A 19,433-nucleotide genomic window follows, 5' to 3' on the forward strand; every position below is an offset into this window, starting at 1 on the left:
CGGAAATGCAAATGTCAGCAAGCACTTAAGGTAAGTGATTTTGTTAGGGGGTTTAGGTTCCATATTCTGCTGCCTACAAAAAGAAAAAGAAATCCTAAAGTTTGTTTACCAAGGAAATTCATGTAGAGAAAGAATGTGTTTGTCTGGAGTACAAGAGTACGCGTTAGGGAATATGAAGGTGACAGCTCAGTTACTTCATTACTTCATCATTACTTCTCAACCAAATCAATTCGCTTATTGCGTCGCGCATATTCAACTACTATATATTTCATGACAGGGAAACAAGCGCTCTCACAAGGATGCTTATATAAAAAAGTATTTTGAACCACGAAGTCTTTCTTTCGTAAGCTTCTTTTTTGCCGTTGCCCAGCAGCTTTCGCTAACGACATGTCTGACATCACATTTAGATAGCACGTGTTCTTAGGAAAGATTCCAGTTTAAGAACAGTTTCTGTTAATACGCTGAGCCAAGATTCTCACGCCCACTTCAACTCTCATCTGTAGAGTCTCTCGCTGGCGTACTGGTGTTACGTCTTCTCTCTACAGCCTGTTCAGCAGCTAGAGTTGTTTACCGGTCACGTACGGGCCGAAAATTCCGCCTAAGTAGATCAGCGTGCCTATCGGCCGGGCAGAGGTCGGCTGACCACGCGTAGCGTATACGCAACGCTCCAAAATGGTCTCCCGCTGGGAGCCGGGAGAAATGTGCCAAAGGCTTGGCACGCACGGTGCGGCCCGTCATCGTGAAGGGGAGCGGCAGCGTAGGCACTCTCTCGTGCCGATGTGATGACCTCCCGGGTCGTGAGATCTCACGGTCCGGGCTGCAGCGTGGACACGCGATTGGTTCCGTCAGGGAGAACAGATGGGCCCGCGAAGTGACTGTTACGTGGATCTCGTATGCCGGAAGCGTTGTCACCGGACTGCAGCGTGGACGCACGCAACCAGCACCGTGACATGGGACACGTGTTGCGCACGGACTTACCACTCGCTGAAAGGAAAAGCGAAAGGCGATGTAAGAAACAGAAGGGAATACTTGTCCGGCATCCGGAAATAGCAGTCGATATGAATATTACGATGCGAATCACATTTTCGACGAAATGGTATGGAGAAGGACACGATGAATATACGGCGATATTTTTAACGAGAACTACAGGAAAAGTGAAAAGGCATGCAATGAAGCTTAACATAAGCTGTTTTTTCTTGCCTGGGTAAAGAAATAAAGAAAAAAGTTAATATTTACCATTAAACTTGTTACACAGCCTTGAAAAATGAAAGAAACTGCAACACTGTCTGTGGAAACTATAGACCCACCATTTTCGCACGCTGCACTCGATGCTAACAGAGCTCTGCTGAGTGTTCTCTCTCTCTCTTTAAACTTGCACGATGTTAGTGGCGTCTGCGACTAGAACATACCCAATGGGCAGGCAGCGGCGTCGGATCAGGTTTAGGTCCACAAAATGAGGTTTAGATCCACAAAAGGAGTAGAATAGTAGCTGAGTATGATGTGGCCAAGCAAAGCGGGCAAATATTTCCAAATGGCCTATGGATGTTCTGTGACCAGGCACGCGCAACCGATGAAATGTGCCTCGGTCCGTTCAGACGACGTATATATACTACGACCTTTGGCTTCATGGGCCAAACCATCGAGCTCTGCTGATGTAGAGTGCCGAAATCGGCCTTAGTTTCTGTATAAATAGTTTAACAAAACTTGATGTTTGGCGAGATGGTGCATAGCTTTTGGCAGCACTAAAGCGCGGAAATACACATTCACAAAGACGGAGAGACACAGGACGGACTCTGTATATAAAAAAAAAATATATGTAGAGTTTCCTTTACCGATGCGCGCACTTTCGGAAAGGAAATCTCAGGTAGTCATAGTTTGGTTTTGCAAGAGGGCCAGTAATGTTAGGTCCGCTAATAACTATGAATAATTTTATTACTGCAAGTTGTGCGTGCAGCTTTTCATTATTTATTTTTCCTTTATTTCCTTTGATATGACATCATCCTCACCGTATACCTGTATCAATTCTCCGATAGTATAATTGTGTGCTGCATTCGTTTTGCAAGCTAGGAAGGCCTCAGTAGATCCGAGTCCACGCTCGAAACCAGGAAGGGAAAGTGAGAATTCGAAAAAAAAAGGGAATAGCGGACAGGTTTTTGTGAAAAGCCCTCGGGCGTGCTGCATTAAAACCTGCGACAAGGATCTAGCGCAAGGCGGCTGAGACGGCAGTGCTTTCGGTTAGCGCGATTTAAAAATAGACGAAACGTCTTTGACGACGGATGACCCTACTCTACCAGACACGGGAAGTCTTTAACTTACATGCGTGACGGATGACGATGAATACGCAGGAACTAGGAAAGGGAATATCTTGCGTTCACGAAGTGTACGATACACGATTCGAGGAATGTAGGGGCAAACCGATTTCAAATAGGCTGTCTGGTTAGCAGATGCGTAAAACGGACGCCTTTCCCCGCGAGCTACCGCCTTCCTACGCGGAAATGAAGCTGCAAATTTACTTCCTGCTTCGCTGCTTCTCAAATAGCTACAGCTTGGCTTGTAGAGCATTTGCGGTTCGACGCACCGCAGACGTGATGCGTTAGTGTGTACACTCGCTTACAGGCGCTTTGAAATTATCATTTTGCGGACAAGAAGTCTCTAGCCAAGGTTCGACACCGTGTGGCGTGCACATATTTGTCTATACGACAAAGGTGTCGTATGTTTCGGAACATGACCCGCCGCGGTGGTCTAGTAGTTACGGTGCTCGACTGCTGACCCGAAGGTTGCGGGATCGAATCCCTCCCGCAGCGGCCGCATTTCGATGGAGGCGAATTGCTAGAGGCCCGTATACTTAAATTTAGGTGCACGTAGGTACCCCATGTGGTCGAAATTTCCAGAGCCCGCCACGACGGCGTTCCTCATTCATATCGCTGTGCATACTCACCTCCCTTACTTACCATCGTCATCCATCATTCTTTTTTCTCCCCTTTCCCCACCCCCGGTGTAGAGTAGCAGGCTAGAGCATACTATCGCTCAGACCGACCTCTCTGCCTTTCTATAAATAAACCTCTCTCTCTCTCTCTCTCTCTCTCGCGGCTTCGGGACTTAAAACCCCAGCAGTTATCATATTATCTCGGAACATCGAGATAGAGTAAATCATCAGCAAGACTGTTGGAATAGATATCATTTTACAGGCATGTGTCCGGAAAAAGGAATTTATTGTGCAAGACCTGAGCCAGAAAAAAAGGCGGGACTGTTTACGTAGAAAAACAAAAGTTCATTCTCTTCTGAAACGCTTAAGAATCCTGCAAATTAATACGAAAAATTACATTACACCAAATCAGCACATTGCTCTTACACCAAGTCAGTAGGCCTACATCACTCTTATAATGCCGGCAGAAGTAAATTGCGCTATGGTGTTGTTTTATCCAGTCAGCAAATATGTAGTTTCATTCAAATATTTACATACAATACTACATACAATACTGTAACATAAACGGGCTATCAAACGCAGAGATTTTGCTGAATTACCTTGCTTACAAGGCCTTAATATTTAAGCTAGGTTAAATAACGTAGAAGTTCATACATTTACAATGAAATCGTATTTAGCAAAGAAAGCTATGCTGAGAAATTTTTCAATGTATAAAACTTGACTGCACTTTTTGTTATTCCCCCTACCCTCTTATCAGTTCTTCCCTTCTTATACAATACTTTCCGTTGAGGGCCGTCTTTAACGGTTCCTTGAATGAATGTATGATCATAAAAAAGTAAATACCGTAATTTGTCACGATAAGGACCGACTTTAAATCCGAACTCGTGTGTTATTTTTCGTCTCAGTCGGGACGCTGACGCTGTTGCCCAAAACCGAACATACGATCCTCCTACTCGGCAATCAGGACGCCGTCGCCTTCACGCGATGTCCACAAAGGGTGTACACTCTGTGGCTACACTTCCATTGAACTCCTCCCGGCTTCACACATGGATGATCTCGCGCAATAGCCCGCTCCGTTTCGGTCGTGACGCACGCGCGAGGTGCGTGGGCGAGCGTTGTTCCTATTAGGACCTGCAGATTACAGTGCGCGCGGCATGTGCGCGCGCGTGCGAATCTGCCCGGGCGATGCGCACGTTGCGTCTGACCCCTTTCCCATCTGGACCTTGACTGGACTCCTTTTCGAGCGGGAGGTAATCGTCTAACGGTAGAAGAGAAAACCGGGTAACCTTCTCCATCCTTTCCCACTCGTCCTCCTCGCCCGCAGCCGAGCGGGTGCACGAAATAGCGGGACCGTATCACCGTACGGTTGTTGCGCTGGCTACACACCGCCTCCTGCTGTAATCGCGACATGGTGGTCTGGTAAATCCGCCGTGGCGGCGACGGAGCGTGTTGTCGAGTGCCGCCTAGCGGCAGAGAGCAGCCCGAACGGGAACGGTGGCGTCTCATTAGGCAGGAACTTTTTTTTGCCATGCCTCGCAGATTAGAGAAGGTCTCCGTGCAACGTGTAGGCTACACCTGTAAGCGGATTCGTGAGCTTAGCTGCCTGGCAGTCACGTCGTACGGCGAGGGAGTGGCACCAATTACTCCTTTACGGTGCAGGCGCTAATGACCCAGAGAACTGAAGGTTATTTATGAAGATTTGCATGCGGATGGTGGGGTAACAGGTCGAATGTGTCCAGCTGTCTGTTTCACACAAGCAGCCCCTTTTTCCATGCTTAGCTTTTCCATCATTTCATTTTAGCTAGCACAAAACGTATATTGTTGTTGTTGTTTATCGTGTCGATGATGATGATGCTACTACTGTTGCTTACGTTGTAAAAACGCTCTTTAATTCACGTCGCCTTGAATACTACATATCGTCGCAACGTCAAAAACGCAGGTGTGAAAAGCACTGATAGATAGGAACAGTAACCGGGTTGGTCTTTTAATGCCACGCGCAAGAGGCTTCTTTGTGATGCCATCTTTAAAATGCAGAGTATGCACAGGCTGTTTCACGCTTAGGGCAAAACTCGGAGCGCATTTCAACGTGCTCCAAGTTTTCCCCTAAGTATGAAACAGCCTGTACGTTGTCATCCTCGCCGTCCTGATCGCACTACAAACGTAGGGAATATTTTAGTTTTGATAGGCTACTAAAGTGGTGCGAAAAGTTTCCTTAGAGAAACTGCCACGCAATTTTCCTGCTGCACATCAAATGAAAACTACTGATGGCACCCTCTCGACATACTGAGAGAGCCTAATATTGATAAAAAAACTAAGCATCATAAGTTAAAGCACTCGGTGTGTCGCAAAGGTTTGCTTTCTTTGCATTCAGGCAAAGCAGGTTCGCGATGTGATAGAATAAGTTACGTACTCACCTACAAATCGTCTAAATGGCACCACATTCACTTCATTCATCAGCAAAGTGCGATGGATTTATTACGTTCACTTTATAAGAAATAGCGAAAACAATTAAAAGGTACACTGCTTGTCAAGACCTAGTTTACACAAATGACATGTAGGCTCTAAACGTGGTAACGGACAAATGTGATTTTGTGCACCTATAAAGTAAGGGTTACATTAGCTTTGAGTGCATAAATTCTACGCTTGGTAACCCTTACTATCGGTGCACAAAATCACATTTATCGGTTACCACGTTTAGAGTGTAGCGCTGCAATAACATTACATGTGCTTTTCGATTTGTGTCGTGCTCATGACAGAGAGGACAGATGAAGTTCGTTTTTCTTTTTTTTTAACTGATACGCACGATGATAAAGAAATGTTGAAGTTGTAAAAGCAACAGCAACAACAACAAAAAGAACGTCGGTGAAGAGAAACATCACAATATTGCAAATGCGTTCTACGGAATCCCTCAAGTTGGGGTGGTTGTTAATTATACCTTTCGGAAGATCCCAGTGTTGGTTCACTGAACACAAAGTTAAGAAGCAATGCAGCACAAAAATAGCAGTACTACGCACACCTTTGTGAAAGAACGCTGAAAACATAGTCTGCGGCTTCGAAGAAGTTCATCAACTCATTCATAGCTACCTTGATTTTTTTTAAAGCTGGAATAGCTTTTTCGAACAACCATTTTGAAACTGGCGCGTGTGGACGGACTGTGAAGTCGTGGATGTTGATTTCTGTCGTTCTTGTTTCGTACTGTTGGCTCATACCAACTACGGGGGATTTCTCTCCGCTCTACCACCTGTCTAATAGCATCAACTTTTGTTTATTTCCTCGCACCCTCTTTAAGATAAACAGACACGACGGGCAGATGTCTCCACGATGTAATCTCTGCCCACAAACCGGGCGCGAAAGACAGTAAAAGCGAACAGTCTGAGAAAGGCAACGCCCGGCGTCATTTTGCGGGTTCTCGACTCCGAGGCTTGTGATCGAGAACGTCGGCGCGCCCGTCTTTCAGAGGAAGCAGGCAGCAGTGTTGCGAAGATGACAGATTCGGCGAGCCCCGAGAAGACCACTTTGCCCTCTTGTCGCAGAAAATTCTCGTAGTGCAAGCTTTTCTTTATATATTGGTTTGCCTTGTTTGAGCCGGAGTCCTTTGAACATTCTCGAGGGAATAAAGTGCACCGAAAGCACCGCACCGCGCGCTGTTCATGTTGCCAAGAGCTGCGGGCGCGATGGAAGTTTCGAAAAATCTGAGCAAATATTTTCTCTGAAGCCCTGCGAGGGGAGGAGTAGCGCGAAAGTCATCTGGCCGTTGCTGATGACGGGTGAGTTCTTCTACCTTATTACTTTGCAACGTGGCCCATGTGTACACTTAGCGTGTGGGTGTGTGTGTGTGTGTGTGTGTCGAGTGTGTCGGTGTGAGGGCCTTGACGCATTTATGATAGTGAACGCTGTTGCGCATGCGCAGCGAGCTCCAGCTTCGGCTTTCACCGCTGCTCCTCGGCATAGTCAGCTACGAGGAACGGGGAGCTGGAGTGACAAGTGGAAACTCTGAGGTTGGGTACGGTCATTATTCCATTCCTTTGATGCACGGATAATTTGCTTTCAGTTGTTATACACGCAAGTTAGTTTCATGCAAATACGTTCTGAGGGATTGATCTCGCATGACTGCGGCTCAAGTGTCTATCATTAACGTTTATGTCTTGTGCTAGCTGAAAGGAAAAAATATATATGGATCATTTATCGAAGTGGGGGCCGAAACAATGCTGCGCTAAGACAAGCAGCATAATCCGAGCAATGCCACTATCGCCATCTCTCGGAACGTTATCAGCTTGTCACTTTAATTATGTAATCGCGGAGATAATGTAATCGTTTCGCAGGGCATCGCAACCCACTTTAATGTATTTGTCTTACGGAGCGGCGCAGCTTATACAGCGAGCGCCATCGCTGCTTCTCCGTATAGGAAGGGGCCGAATTCACAACACTTCTCTTTCGTTAGTGCGTTTTCTCACTGGTCAGCCGGCTTAGCTAATAATATGTCCCACATCGTGACTGGCTGAAATATTCTCTTACGAAAATTTTTAGCGCAAGACGTTTTTTGTGAATACGGGCCAAGCTCTTTGTGACATTAAATATAGGAGAAACTTAACTCCATCAAGACGCGTACTTTTAAAACTCCGAGTGGTCAGTAGTCATCTGAATTATTTCGATGCCATGAGGAATGCTCCATTCACCGATATACGTACGCACGCCTTGAAAACGCACACGCCGCATTGCTTGCGTAACACACGAATGACGTGCGTAGCGTTGAATGCTGCTGAACGCTTAGACACACTCTGTAAGGAGCAAGAGCCGACGCAGGTTTCATGGCGTAGAAGCTCATGCGTAATGTACGCACTGTCAACATCGTTCTTGTTCCGAGATCTTTTTCTCCTCTTATTCTCAGCGGGATCCCCGTTCTCGACTCACGGCAAGATGGTCTCGCCTTGTCAGCGAGCACCGCCTGCGTTTTCTTTACACAAATGCTTTGAGGTTTTGTCGACGAAAAGTGGCTTCTTACCGGGCGCGTCCGTTTGTGCCATTTGTCGTATTACTTTCAATTTGCCACCGCTCTTACCGCATTATTTGAAGTCGCGGTGGTGGCTGCTTCTTGTAAGCTGTCGTGTTTCATCGCGGGAACTGCAGTCACAGTGACAGCGCACCTATTCTCCGTCTGCTGTCTTTTGCAGGCAATTGAGTCTCGCTTTCAGTTCTATCAATATCATTTAGCGACGGAAGCTCGCTATGGTATAGGTTAAGGGCTTTACCTTTAGTTCTTTGCTTAATACTGGTTTGTAAGCCGCACCTTCTTGTAAACTCGACCAATAGTGTTCCTTCTGTTTGCAGTTATTCGTAAGAGATGCTGAACTTGTTCCGCTTGCCTCATTATAGCGGCATCATAGAGCGCTGAGAGAAATAGAAAGTGCGCAGGCTGTAGAGGCGTAACTGTGATGCTCATTTTAAGCATTAGTTTCTCAAGTTAAACTACCTCGCGACTCGCCAGAAAGCTTTCACGTTGATTGTAAGATATGGTGTTCTTTGCAGAACGGTATCGTCGGCCTGCTGGTAGAAATGTTATTTCTCGTCCTGGCGTGTATGATCTGGCAAACGAATGGAGAAGCATCTTGGAAAGCAGGTAAGAAGCACGTTTAAAGGTCACACGGTCCCCCATGCATTTGCCTAAGGAAGACGACTCAAAGGCGAAGGCCATCTTCCGCTTTATCAGTCAATTACACTGACCAACTCCCTCTCCCCCCTCCCCCCACACCTAAATTTTTCCGCAGCCCACGTGGTTTTGCAGGGCCTCCGGGATCTGCCTATCTTTGAACAAGCGACGATGTAATGTGATAGTGACGTCATGGTGACGTCATAATGGCGTCACAAATTTTGGCGACGTATGACATTATGACTGCGTCATAGGGCGACGTCATCAGGTGATGATTTTTTGCATCACTCATGTTGACGCCGGCGTCGACGATCACTTTTGCGTTTGCTGAGGCATCTAAGTTTTCTTAAAAGATGACGAGCTATCAAAGGATTCTGAAAAGAATCATGCATAAGGTCAGGACAAAAGCCGTAAAAGAGAAATTTCTTGCCGCTTTCAGTTAGGCTTGCTTTGGCCGTTCAATTTCAAAGACAAGAGCAGCCGAAGAGCACAGCACGCATAAACCTAACTCCTGTTTCAAGACATGTTTAAACATACGAAGCGGAGCCCCTTCAGACGCGAAATACCCGCTTCCCTGTGCAGGGTTCACCTGTCCAGCGGAAGAGAAGCTTGCCACCTTCGAGGACGAGTACAGGCTGATGACAAACCGCCTCCAGAAGGTTGACTGGAATTTCGCTACAAACATGACGTCGGAGACGAGGGCCCAACGCGACAATTTCCAGCCACTTTATAATGTTTGGATGTCGTCTTGGAAGAAGTGGGCCAAGGCTTTCGGAGGTTACGACGGAGTGTGTTCGGCGTCCTCCGTGGAACTCATCAGCATGATGAAAGCTGGCGTGGTTGTGCAGGATCCCGAAAAGGCAAAGTAAGGGCATTGTACCTGTCTGTCCGATGCCTGTAGACGAACGAAATGAAGCATGCGAAGACGCGGCTGAAGGAGACTTTAGGGGTATTAATTTGTCCAGCGATTCAACCTGGGTTATGCCAGTGGTTACGTGACAAATCCTTTCCCGTTTCTATGGGCTTTCTTGAGTGACGTCTTTCGAGTAACAGATGCGATTATTTCTATGTATAGCCGTGTATTTCTGCCCCACACACTGTAAGAGTGCGCTCAGAAATTGCCCAAGTGCAACGTTTATAGGTCAATTCCCGGACATTGGCCGACGTTTCCTGTTACCACATGCACACCACGCGTTGGTGTGCAACGCGTGCGCTTGCGTTGTGCCTTTCCGGCTTGCATTAAGGACACCGCATTGCACATACTAGTTCGAGGTCTCTACCCTTCTCCGTTTTCCGAAAGCCACGACGGAGACTTCAATTTCTGCTGTAATTAGGCGAAGTGTTTTGCTAGCGGACACGTAGAGAAGTCTTAGTTCTATTCTGGGCTTGCGTTAAGTGAGCAAATATATTTTCGTGATCAGAGCAAAGCTTAGTATTAAGTGCTTTCTTTGAAACCAGTTCCTGTGTTTTTCTGCACGATTGACTGAATACAAAATCCTTGATTTCGCTGTTCCGCCTTTGCAACTTCGTTGCATGATAATCTCTCTGAACAAAAATAACTTTTGTCCTTTGAAGATTTGAGGACTCAGCTTTGGATTCATATTTTATGATGTCATGGGAAAAGCGCAATGACCATTCTCGGTTTTTCTTTCTTTCTTTCTTTCTTTCTTTTTTTGCGGATCGTAGCATATGTGATTTCAGAGCAACAGCTAAGATAACCAATCTACCTTCCTATTGCAGGAAGGTCTCCGAACTGCGCACAGCAATGATATCCTATTCCGCCAAAGAGAACTACAATGATTTGGAACGCTACATGGCTGGAACAACCGATCCCGAGCAGTTGAAGTCCAGGTGGCTTCAATGGGCGAAGTGGCAGGATGGTTCCCGGGTTTTCTTCGCCGCTTTAGTGTCCATGTTGAATGAAGCAGCCGTTAGTAACGGTAAGTGTGTTAGCGACGGTAAATTCAAGGAAATAAAGTTAACATGCTGCAGCAGACAGTTAGCAGTAACATCTTATAGACGTTTCTGTCGATAACATAACGGCAAGCCACAAGACTGAAAATAAAAGCAGAGCGCAAAAAAAAAGACGGGACACAAGAGACAAGAACACGGGACGGGCGCTCTCTTGTGTCCCGTCTTTTTTGCGCTCTGCTTTTATTTTCAGACAATGCACCAACTCGCCCAGCAACAGATTCTATTGAGCCACAAGACCCCTCTTTGCCAATGTTCTCGAATTTTATTTATTACAGCATCGGATCAAGGCAGCGCATGTTCGAACATGTTCACATTTGCAGGTAACCTAACGGACGAGGATCCGTATTCGCATAAAAATTAAGCATTACAGTGCAGCGGTTTGTAAAAACAGATGACCGGAGGAGGCGGACGTTCGATTACAAACGCTGCTTATGAACAAAATACTCTGTTTGGGCATAACCCCAAAGCGTCCTGCTTGTGTTAAGAGACACTACGCTGAACAGGTAGATAGAAATACAACTTCACTTATTGAAATTCAGTCAAAAAAAGGGGGATCGGCTGGACATTTGTTCAACGTTATATTCACATTTGCCAATCTCGAAAACTGATATAAAGCTTTGCTTCTTTGTTAAGAACTGCCATTGTGGCCTGTATCTGCGCCGCTATGATCTCTATTTTATTATGACACACCGCACACAATTCTAGGTGAATGGTAAAATACAAAACAGTGCGAAAACAAATATGAACAAAAGGAAGCAACACGACAAAACAACGCCGCACCCGTGAGCTCTTCACAACGCGTAGATAGCGAGATTTATGTATACACTGAAACAGATGTAAGCCTAAAGTTGTTTCAGACGACTGTCTTCCGGCATAAATGACGCGAAAGCCGACTCAGTCGCTCTGTCATGCGTTCGCTATGCGTCATTAGGGTCACATTAAGTGGCGCAATCTATGACGTAACGCCTATACAACGCAACCTTTTTTCCTCCCGTTGCCTTGCTGTTGCTTAGTTCGCAGTCTAGGTGCTTCGCTTCTCCGTGTCTACATACGTGAAGTATTAAAAGTACATTTATAGACTAGTTGCACAGGGTTTCCTGGATAATGTGCGGAACATGCAAGCAGGATGGCTTATGACATTAAACCATCAGCGTCGATACGTCAACTTCGTGTTTTGAGACAGTGAAGATGGCTGCCTTGAAAGAACTGTCGCGCAGGCTACCGCCACTACGCCGAGAGTTGGAACGAAGGCTTGGATGTAGAGCATGAGAGCGCCCGCCTCTGGGAACAAGTGCAGCCGCTGTACTTGGAGCTGCACGCTTACGTGCGAGGAGCCCTTTTACGACGCCACGGGAAGGAAATTCATCCAAACGAAACAATTCCTGTGCATCTCCTTGGTAAGTACTGTCTCCCCGACGTATTAACGCTCAGTGTAACGGTAACGGCGCAGTTGCAAACCAGAAACAGTTAAACATTTCCTGCAAGTTGCAAGTGGTCAGTTTCAATTTTATACCGAAGAACAAGAAAATAATAATGTAATTCTGTTATCTTTCTTACTCTATTAAAAAAGTGCTGATACCAGCCATCATGCATCATTGGCTATGGGAGAGCTCCTGCAGGGCTCGAGGACACGGGCTTGTTTCCTGGCCGCGGCCGCCCCCTTCCCAGAGGTGTGGACCGCGAAAAAAAAAATATCTTGCAACTTGTGTTGAATACATGTTGGAGGAAAGATTTGATCGAAATTGTACCAGAATCTTTCACCACGGGGTCCATCAAAACCCCCTTTCGATGTTTCGGAACGTTACACAAAGGAACTTAATTTTCACAAGTGCCGATGGCGACCACTTGCCGCTGGATGTCAACCTTTTGGAAGGCATCTAGGTCTCTGCTACTTATGTATCGACGTGTGCAATATTTTTAACTGTAAGTGAAGCTGTCATTGCTGTTTCGAACGCGACAATAGTAAAATCTCAAGTTGCCGCGTCGTCTAAACGCCATGCTTTTTGAAGCTGTTTTCATGCCAGGTGTTCCAACTAATTTGTGTGATGCTGAGTGCGTATTAGCAAGCACTCCATTTATAGGCTGCGCTTGTTATGTTACTGAAACTTGAGCGTCGCCTTCATTCACTTTCTGTTGCGCAGCGGAAATCGCGTCGTGCGGAACACCTTAATAATATTGTAATATGTCACGTCTCATTATTCTTTCGCGCTCGTGAACTGCGTGTGAACGTGCGCATCATTTTGAAGTCTGCTAAATTTTGATATATAATTGTAAATTGCGCTTACGCGCACGTCAGATAATTGCGTCGGAACTTAGTTACTATGACATTTACATAGAACAGTCGCAGTTACCTACAATTATATCCTTAACGAAGTAAGCGGCTGTATAAGCGGCATTGTATTTTATGCCGATACATGTATACTGTTTCCACGCTCTTTATCGTAACAATTAGTTGCCATACTGTTCACATTCGCGCATTGCACGGAAGTTTGTGTACGTGGTAAGCCAATTATGAGTGACTTCCTCGATTTTTTATATAAGCTTACTCCTGCTGAATTTGAAGAGAAGGTAACAATGACGCAAACCGAATTAGCTTCGTTTCCTATTGGGTACATTTTCATTCTTTAGCAGTCTTATACATAGTGTACGATGCAGCGCAAAAACAACGTTACCGATTTCTGAAGTCTCTTGGGGCCGCTCGAACACTTCATCGCACGCCGCCCTACATGCATTCAAAAGAGGTCGCCCCAATAATGAAAAAGGCGTGAGCATTACTGACACCAGGTTACTGGTATTACTGACACCTAATTGCACACATTATATTAGACATGAACCGCGTTACCTCACATGTATACCCTGCGCAGCCTATCTGTTCATAAACACACCTTGAGAGTATGCCCCGCGACTCCCGATTTCAATACGCAAAGCTTTCACCGTTACTTTCAAACAAGCATCTAGAAACTGGCGGGTGTGAACCACTCTTCTACGAAACTTCGAAAAAATATGGCGGCTGATTTTCTGTGCAGCGCATTAAGAACGTGCGATTACAGGAGGAGTGGGCATGCCAGAGGCTCAGGCTCCAGCTTATTGCCTTAGTTTTTATGGGATCAATAAATGTATATATCATTTTCTCTTCCTCCTCAACACTGCCTATGTACTCACAAGTGGGTGTGATATAGCCAACTGCTACGTGACGGGCAGTGATGGGAGGTGGCCCATTTTTTCCTTCCAGGAAATCCTTTCGGCGAAAACTGGAGAAACTTGGCGGACTTGGCAGTGCCAGCCGACCTTCGCAGGAGCCCCGCTGAGCGGGCGAAGCCGGAGAGGAGCGGCTCGGCATCCGACGGCATGAGAAAGGCCGACGCCCACTACCAGGCGCTCGGTTTCCCACCGATGCCGCCTCTGTTCTGGAAGAACTCCGTGTTTGAACGACCCGATAACTTCACCGCCATGGACTGCCATCCGACGGCTTACGACTTTGGCGATGGCAAGGACTTCCGGTGCGATATTTTAGATACGTAAACGCTTGTGATTGCTTTTATCGCTGCTGGTATGACCGTTATGGTTATTTGTTGAGAAATTCGCGTTGACCAGCTCATTTACAACTTGCTCCGTTCAACGATTCTACCTAAATGTGTCGTTTTGAAGACTACGACAAATGAAATAGACCTTTAGACGAGTGACATCATTAACTTATGGAGGTACTGGTTTCTTATAGCGCTTCTATTCGAATGAGCAGAACTGAGATGTTATGGAAAATAACGACTTTCTTTCTAAATGACGGCACGCGGGCCATCTTTGAATAAGCCCGCCAGGGCATCAGTGGCGTACGCAAGCGGTGTGACGAAAGAGATCAGATATACAGGAGAGGAGGAAGGAAAAAGGGGGAGGTGTACACGAAAGGAAAAGCGGTTTACTCTCAGCCCAAGTTGATGCACGGGAATTTAATGCATGCAGAGATAAGAGTAGCTGTTGTCATCGGCTTCCATTAGCTTCTTAACACACCGTGACATTTAAAGCCAGTCTGCGAGACTTTAGCATTGTTGACGTCATATCGTATTGAGTATGGAAATACAGACACGTCCCACTCATGTTCAACTCACCTCACGTCTTAGCTCGCAAGACTCCGATTCATCGCGTTCTTTCCCCTTGTTCACTTTCCGTCGCGGTCACAACCTAACTTAGCTCGTTGTCTGCTTTCCCCTTTTTTTTTCTATGGTTCTTGCTATATTTTCACCTGGCAAACGAAGGATCAAGGCCTGCCTGGTTGGTTCGAAGGCAGACGAAGAGACCGCCTTCCACGAAATGGGTCACGTACAGTATTTCCTGGCCTACCGACACCAGCGGTCATTGTTCAGAACGGCGCCGTTAGCGGCCCTCCACGAAGCCATTGGGGAAGCCTTTGGCCACGCTGCCGCCGCCTGCAGCAGCGGAGGCGCCGGCTCGGCGCCCGGTGGTAAGCTTGGCGTGTTACTGTCGTCGCGGTATAGAAAGGCTTGGCGCCTTGAAAAGCAAGCGTTCTTTTTCTGGCCACATGTAAACGCAGCACTGTGTGGACGGCACTCAATTCTGCTCCACTTCCTTATTTTACTTCTGTAAGCGGCGTATGTCTCCCTCCAGCGTATGTAGCCGCCAACGGACTCCCGTTCCTGTTAAGCCTCTACAGTCTCACAATTTAATTGTTCCCTTCTTCTAATGATCTAGTTTTATCACCTTGATCTTTGTTCGTGAGAGTTGAGCACCACCTACACACGAGCAGCAAGCTCCGTTATATTCTTACTACCTGTATGACACGCACAGATTATCACGGTGTAGCTTTCTCTTGACATTTATTATTATTGCGATAGCAATTATATGGACAGTCTCGGCTGGATTTTGCCGTCGCCGTCGCCGTCGCCGCCGTCATGCACCGTATATGTATAAGTATGTATATATATATGAAGGCCCCGCAGAAAAATAACTGAGAAAAATGCTTCCGAAGCGCGGAATCGAACCAGGGACCTCTTGCTCCGAAGCGAGCGGCGCTATCCACTACGCCACGAAAGGCAGATCCATCGCGTAGCTAACGGCGAGTGTTATATACACACCATTTAGCGCTGGACGGACTCGGAGACAGCAGGCGATAATAAGCGTTTCTTCATTACCAGCGAGGTGGCGCTAGGAGCCCGACGGGCGCATTTAAAAGTCGTCGGCGAGCTCGCTCGCTTCTTCTTATATTTGCGCATGGGAGAAGCTTGCCCTTCCGCTGTCTGCTCGCGCGGTTTTCTCGTGGCGAGGGGTAGAGGAATGTTTCACGCTTTCACCGTGATGTCCGCGCTCATGTTACGGCGCGTACGAAAGCCACTCGAGCTCAAGGGACGCCGCTGAACGAACAAACAGAAGACGAGCGCGAACTATCAAGTGTCACAGCTCGACACTTGAAGCACGCTAGTTTCATTCGCTGCTTCGGCCGCCTTTGCAACAGGAGCGCTGTTCAAACTGAGAGTATCCATTGGCGAGCCTCACTTCGTATAGCATTAGTTCCTTGCTATCGCATTCATTGCTTCGCCCTTGCGGCGAAACTGTGACTTTTTATTACTTTGCTGAAACGATTTCTTTATTCTTTGCTCCGTTACTTCTTTTCTTTTTCTTTTTTTACAAATCGCCAATTTTCGTTATTTTGTAGAACACGAATTTGATTTCCTTCCGGCCCTGCGTTCATCAGCTTGCGTTAGGTTAGTCCTTCTATACGGTATTAGCAAAAATCGATGTTATAGCGGATGATGATGAACAAACTCTGTTTTATTGGCAGAAAGATCCTCCTCCCCTTTTTCAGAGGAGGGGAGGACCCAACATAGACGTCGGCCATGATCCTGTGGGCCCTGGAGAAAAAAAAATTTCAGTGATTGTATAAATCAAAACCTTAAAGTTTGGCAAGAAGCAGCAAAGTGGCAAGGGTTTTCGAGTAAGAAAGACGTTAGAACGATTGCCTCTGTTAGAAATCAAACCAACACAATTGTCGAAACAATAGGGTGCCACGTTAAACACATTAACGACTCGCCAAACACGTCTGGAAGAGAAGTGCTGAGAGTGGCGATGCGTCGGCGGTTTCCATTGGCTGTTTTTTTACAGCGGTAGCTCTATTCTTCCAGATACAAACCGAGGTAATGCCTGGTTCCGCGAATCAACCCTTCAACCTCAGCCAAGGTCAACGCCGGCGAAAAAGCTTCAGCGAAAGACTAGCGCGGCGCGTTCGCGAAAACGAACAGCGGCTCAAGGTCAATGAACAGTTATAGTTTAGCGGGTTTAGCGGAATAGCGGGACCGAAATGCGCATGCTAGTACGCTAAACAGACAGTTATAGTTTAGCGGACTTAGCGGAATAGCGGAATCGAAATGCGCATGCGCAGTATGCTAAACGACCCGTAGCGTTTACCGTACGCACGCTATTTTTCAGATTTAGCGTTACCGTGTTTGCGTGGTTAATGTAGTGTACGTAAAACATGGCGGCGGTTTTGGACGCCCGCTTCGAACTGAATTTAGCGTTGATGTGGACGGATTCACTTCTTTCACAGCAAGTGACTCTGTAGAATGGCTTCGCTTGCCTTCAGGTAGCTTCGACGCCTGAGTATTACGGATAACTTAGAGTAGTTTTTGAGATCGCCTCCCATTTCGAACGCCCCTAGGCCCAACTAGGAGATCGGTGTAAACAAATCTGGAAGATAAAAATTTTCGCTTTTGGTGCGTGGTTCATATTTATTTGCCTTTATTATTAATAAAAAAAATTACAGCATATCCACGGGTGAATGATGAAGAGCTTGGGCGAAGCTCCTGAAGCAATCATGGTTACACCGTGAAATGTTCAGTGGTTTCGCCCAGCAGTAATCAAAGCGATACGCCGCTTTGATTATTTTTCCTTTTTTTCTTCTCTCTTATATTCTTTTTTTATTTATTTTATTTTTATTGTTTATTGTTTATTTTTCGTTTTTTTTTATTTTTTATTTTTGTTATTATATTTTATTTTTCTTTATTTTCTTTTATTTTTTCTATCTCTATGGGACAGCGCCTTCTATTGAATAATACGGGAGACGCGACGGCGGGGACACGCCGGATGGAGCGACGACTGACCAGGTGATGCTGTAAGGAGCTCCGCTCCTAATAAAGTAGTAATATTGCTGTGTGCGGGAATACAGGCGAGTATTCTCAGTTTTCTTTCTTTTCACTTTTTTTAACGCATTCACCCTCCGCTAGATGGAGCCACCGTCACAGCTCGGGCACGTAAACGCTAACCCGCTAAACTAAAACACGCTGTCGGCAACGAACGTTTGCGGCACGGTAACGCTATTTCCTTAACCCCCGCTTTCACGCTAACGCTAAACTATAACTGTTTAATGACCCGTAGCGTTTACCGTACGCACGCTATTTTTCAGATTTAGTGTTACCGTGTTTCCGTGGTTAACGTATAGCGTACGTTAAACATAGCGGCGGTTTTGGACACCCGCTTTGAACTGAATTTAGCGTTGATGTGGACGGATTCATTTCTTGCGCAGCGAACGACTGCGTAGAATGGCTTCGCTCGCTTTCAGGTATACCTTCGACGCCCGAATATTACAGATAACTTAGCGTAGTTTTTCAGATCGCTTCCCCTTTCGAACGTCCCTATAGGCCTAACTAGAAGATCGGTGTAAACCAATCTGCAACATAAAAATTTTCGCTTTTGGTGAGTGGTTCACATTTATTTACTTTTATTGTTACTAAAAAAGTAGTAATATCGCTGCGGCATTCTCAGTCTTTTTTTTTACTTTTTTAACGCATTCACCCTCCGCTATATGACGCCACCATCACAGCTTGGGCACGTAAACGCTATCCCGCTAAACTAAAACGCGCTGTCCGCAACGAATATTTGCGGTGCGGTAACGCTACTTCTTTAACACCAGCTATCACGCTAACGCTAAACTATAACTGTCTAATCTTTCGTGCTGCGACCGCCAGCGGCGCTGGCTGCATCCAAGTTCACTGCGCGTTCGCGCCGAGAGCGCCGACGGCGCCGAGCAGCGTCTGTGTGTTGTCTTGTTGGTGCAACACGTTGGCTCCCTTGTCGCGGCGTGTACTCGAATCGTGTAGACTTTCATCGTCCTTGCCACCAAGACATACAATAAAGTTAAATCGGCCACCACGAGGACCTTAAAGATATAATTACCTCTTAATTCGCACGGAATTCGCTTTTTGCCATTTGAATGTTCTGTTCCGCATTTGGATGTTATATTATTAATGGGTCTGCATTCGGTATGGCGCAGCATGCTAGCATATAGACACTGTAATTTTAAAGTTCCATCTGTTCATGAGTGTCTCGTGGAAATTGTTGTCAAAGCGCTTGATGTGTATAACACGACTGACTGTGATGAGGATGTAACATCGTTGTTTGATGCATTAACACACAGGAAACTGGTATAATGTGTGATTGTTAGACTATCTTGACCTGTAGTCAAGAAGGCAATTAAAAAAAAGCCACGGTGGTATAGCGGTTACGGTGCTCCGCTGCTGACCCGAAGGTAGCGGGTTCGGTCCCGGCCGCGGCGGTCGCATTTTGGTGGAAGCAAAATGGAAGAGGTCCACGTACTGTGCGATATCAGTGCACGTTAAGAAACGTCAGATGGTCAAAATTTCCGGAGCACTCCACTACGACGTGCTTCATAATCGTATCGTGGTTTTGGCCCGTTAAACCCTGTATATTATTATTATTATAAAGTTAAATCTCTGCAAACCTATGGTCTCGTCCATTCCCAAAGCAACCAAAACCTAGCTGTCCTTCGACAAACTTCGTTTAACCGCGTTCAAGCGTGGCAACAGTCTTTTAATTAGAAATCAAATCAAACTATATTTCCTCCACAAAGCACTAAAGCAAGGC

General features: G+C 46.2%; 1 protein-coding gene across 1 annotated transcript in view; it reads left to right on the forward strand.

Annotated features, from left to right (window-relative positions):
- Nucleotides 1–19,433, forward strand: part of LOC119393732 (angiotensin-converting enzyme) — a 29,462-nt gene that overhangs the window by 1,398 nt on the left and 8,631 nt on the right. The window contains exons 2-8 of the mRNA XM_037660850.2: nucleotides 6,837–6,924; nucleotides 8,453–8,543; nucleotides 9,156–9,438; nucleotides 10,314–10,513; nucleotides 11,765–11,944; nucleotides 13,780–14,047; nucleotides 14,798–15,003. Of these exons, the coding sequence (XP_037516778.1) occupies nucleotides 6,837–6,924; nucleotides 8,453–8,543; nucleotides 9,156–9,438; nucleotides 10,314–10,513; nucleotides 11,765–11,944; nucleotides 13,780–14,047; nucleotides 14,798–15,003 (1,316 nt within the window). The remainder of the gene's footprint in view (nucleotides 1–6,836; nucleotides 6,925–8,452; nucleotides 8,544–9,155; nucleotides 9,439–10,313; nucleotides 10,514–11,764; nucleotides 11,945–13,779; nucleotides 14,048–14,797; nucleotides 15,004–19,433) is intronic.

Source organism: Rhipicephalus sanguineus, chromosome 5 (genome assembly GCF_013339695.2).
Source record: "Rhipicephalus sanguineus isolate Rsan-2018 chromosome 5, BIME_Rsan_1.4, whole genome shotgun sequence".
Lineage (NCBI taxonomy): Eukaryota > Metazoa > Arthropoda > Arachnida > Ixodida > Ixodidae > Rhipicephalus > Rhipicephalus sanguineus.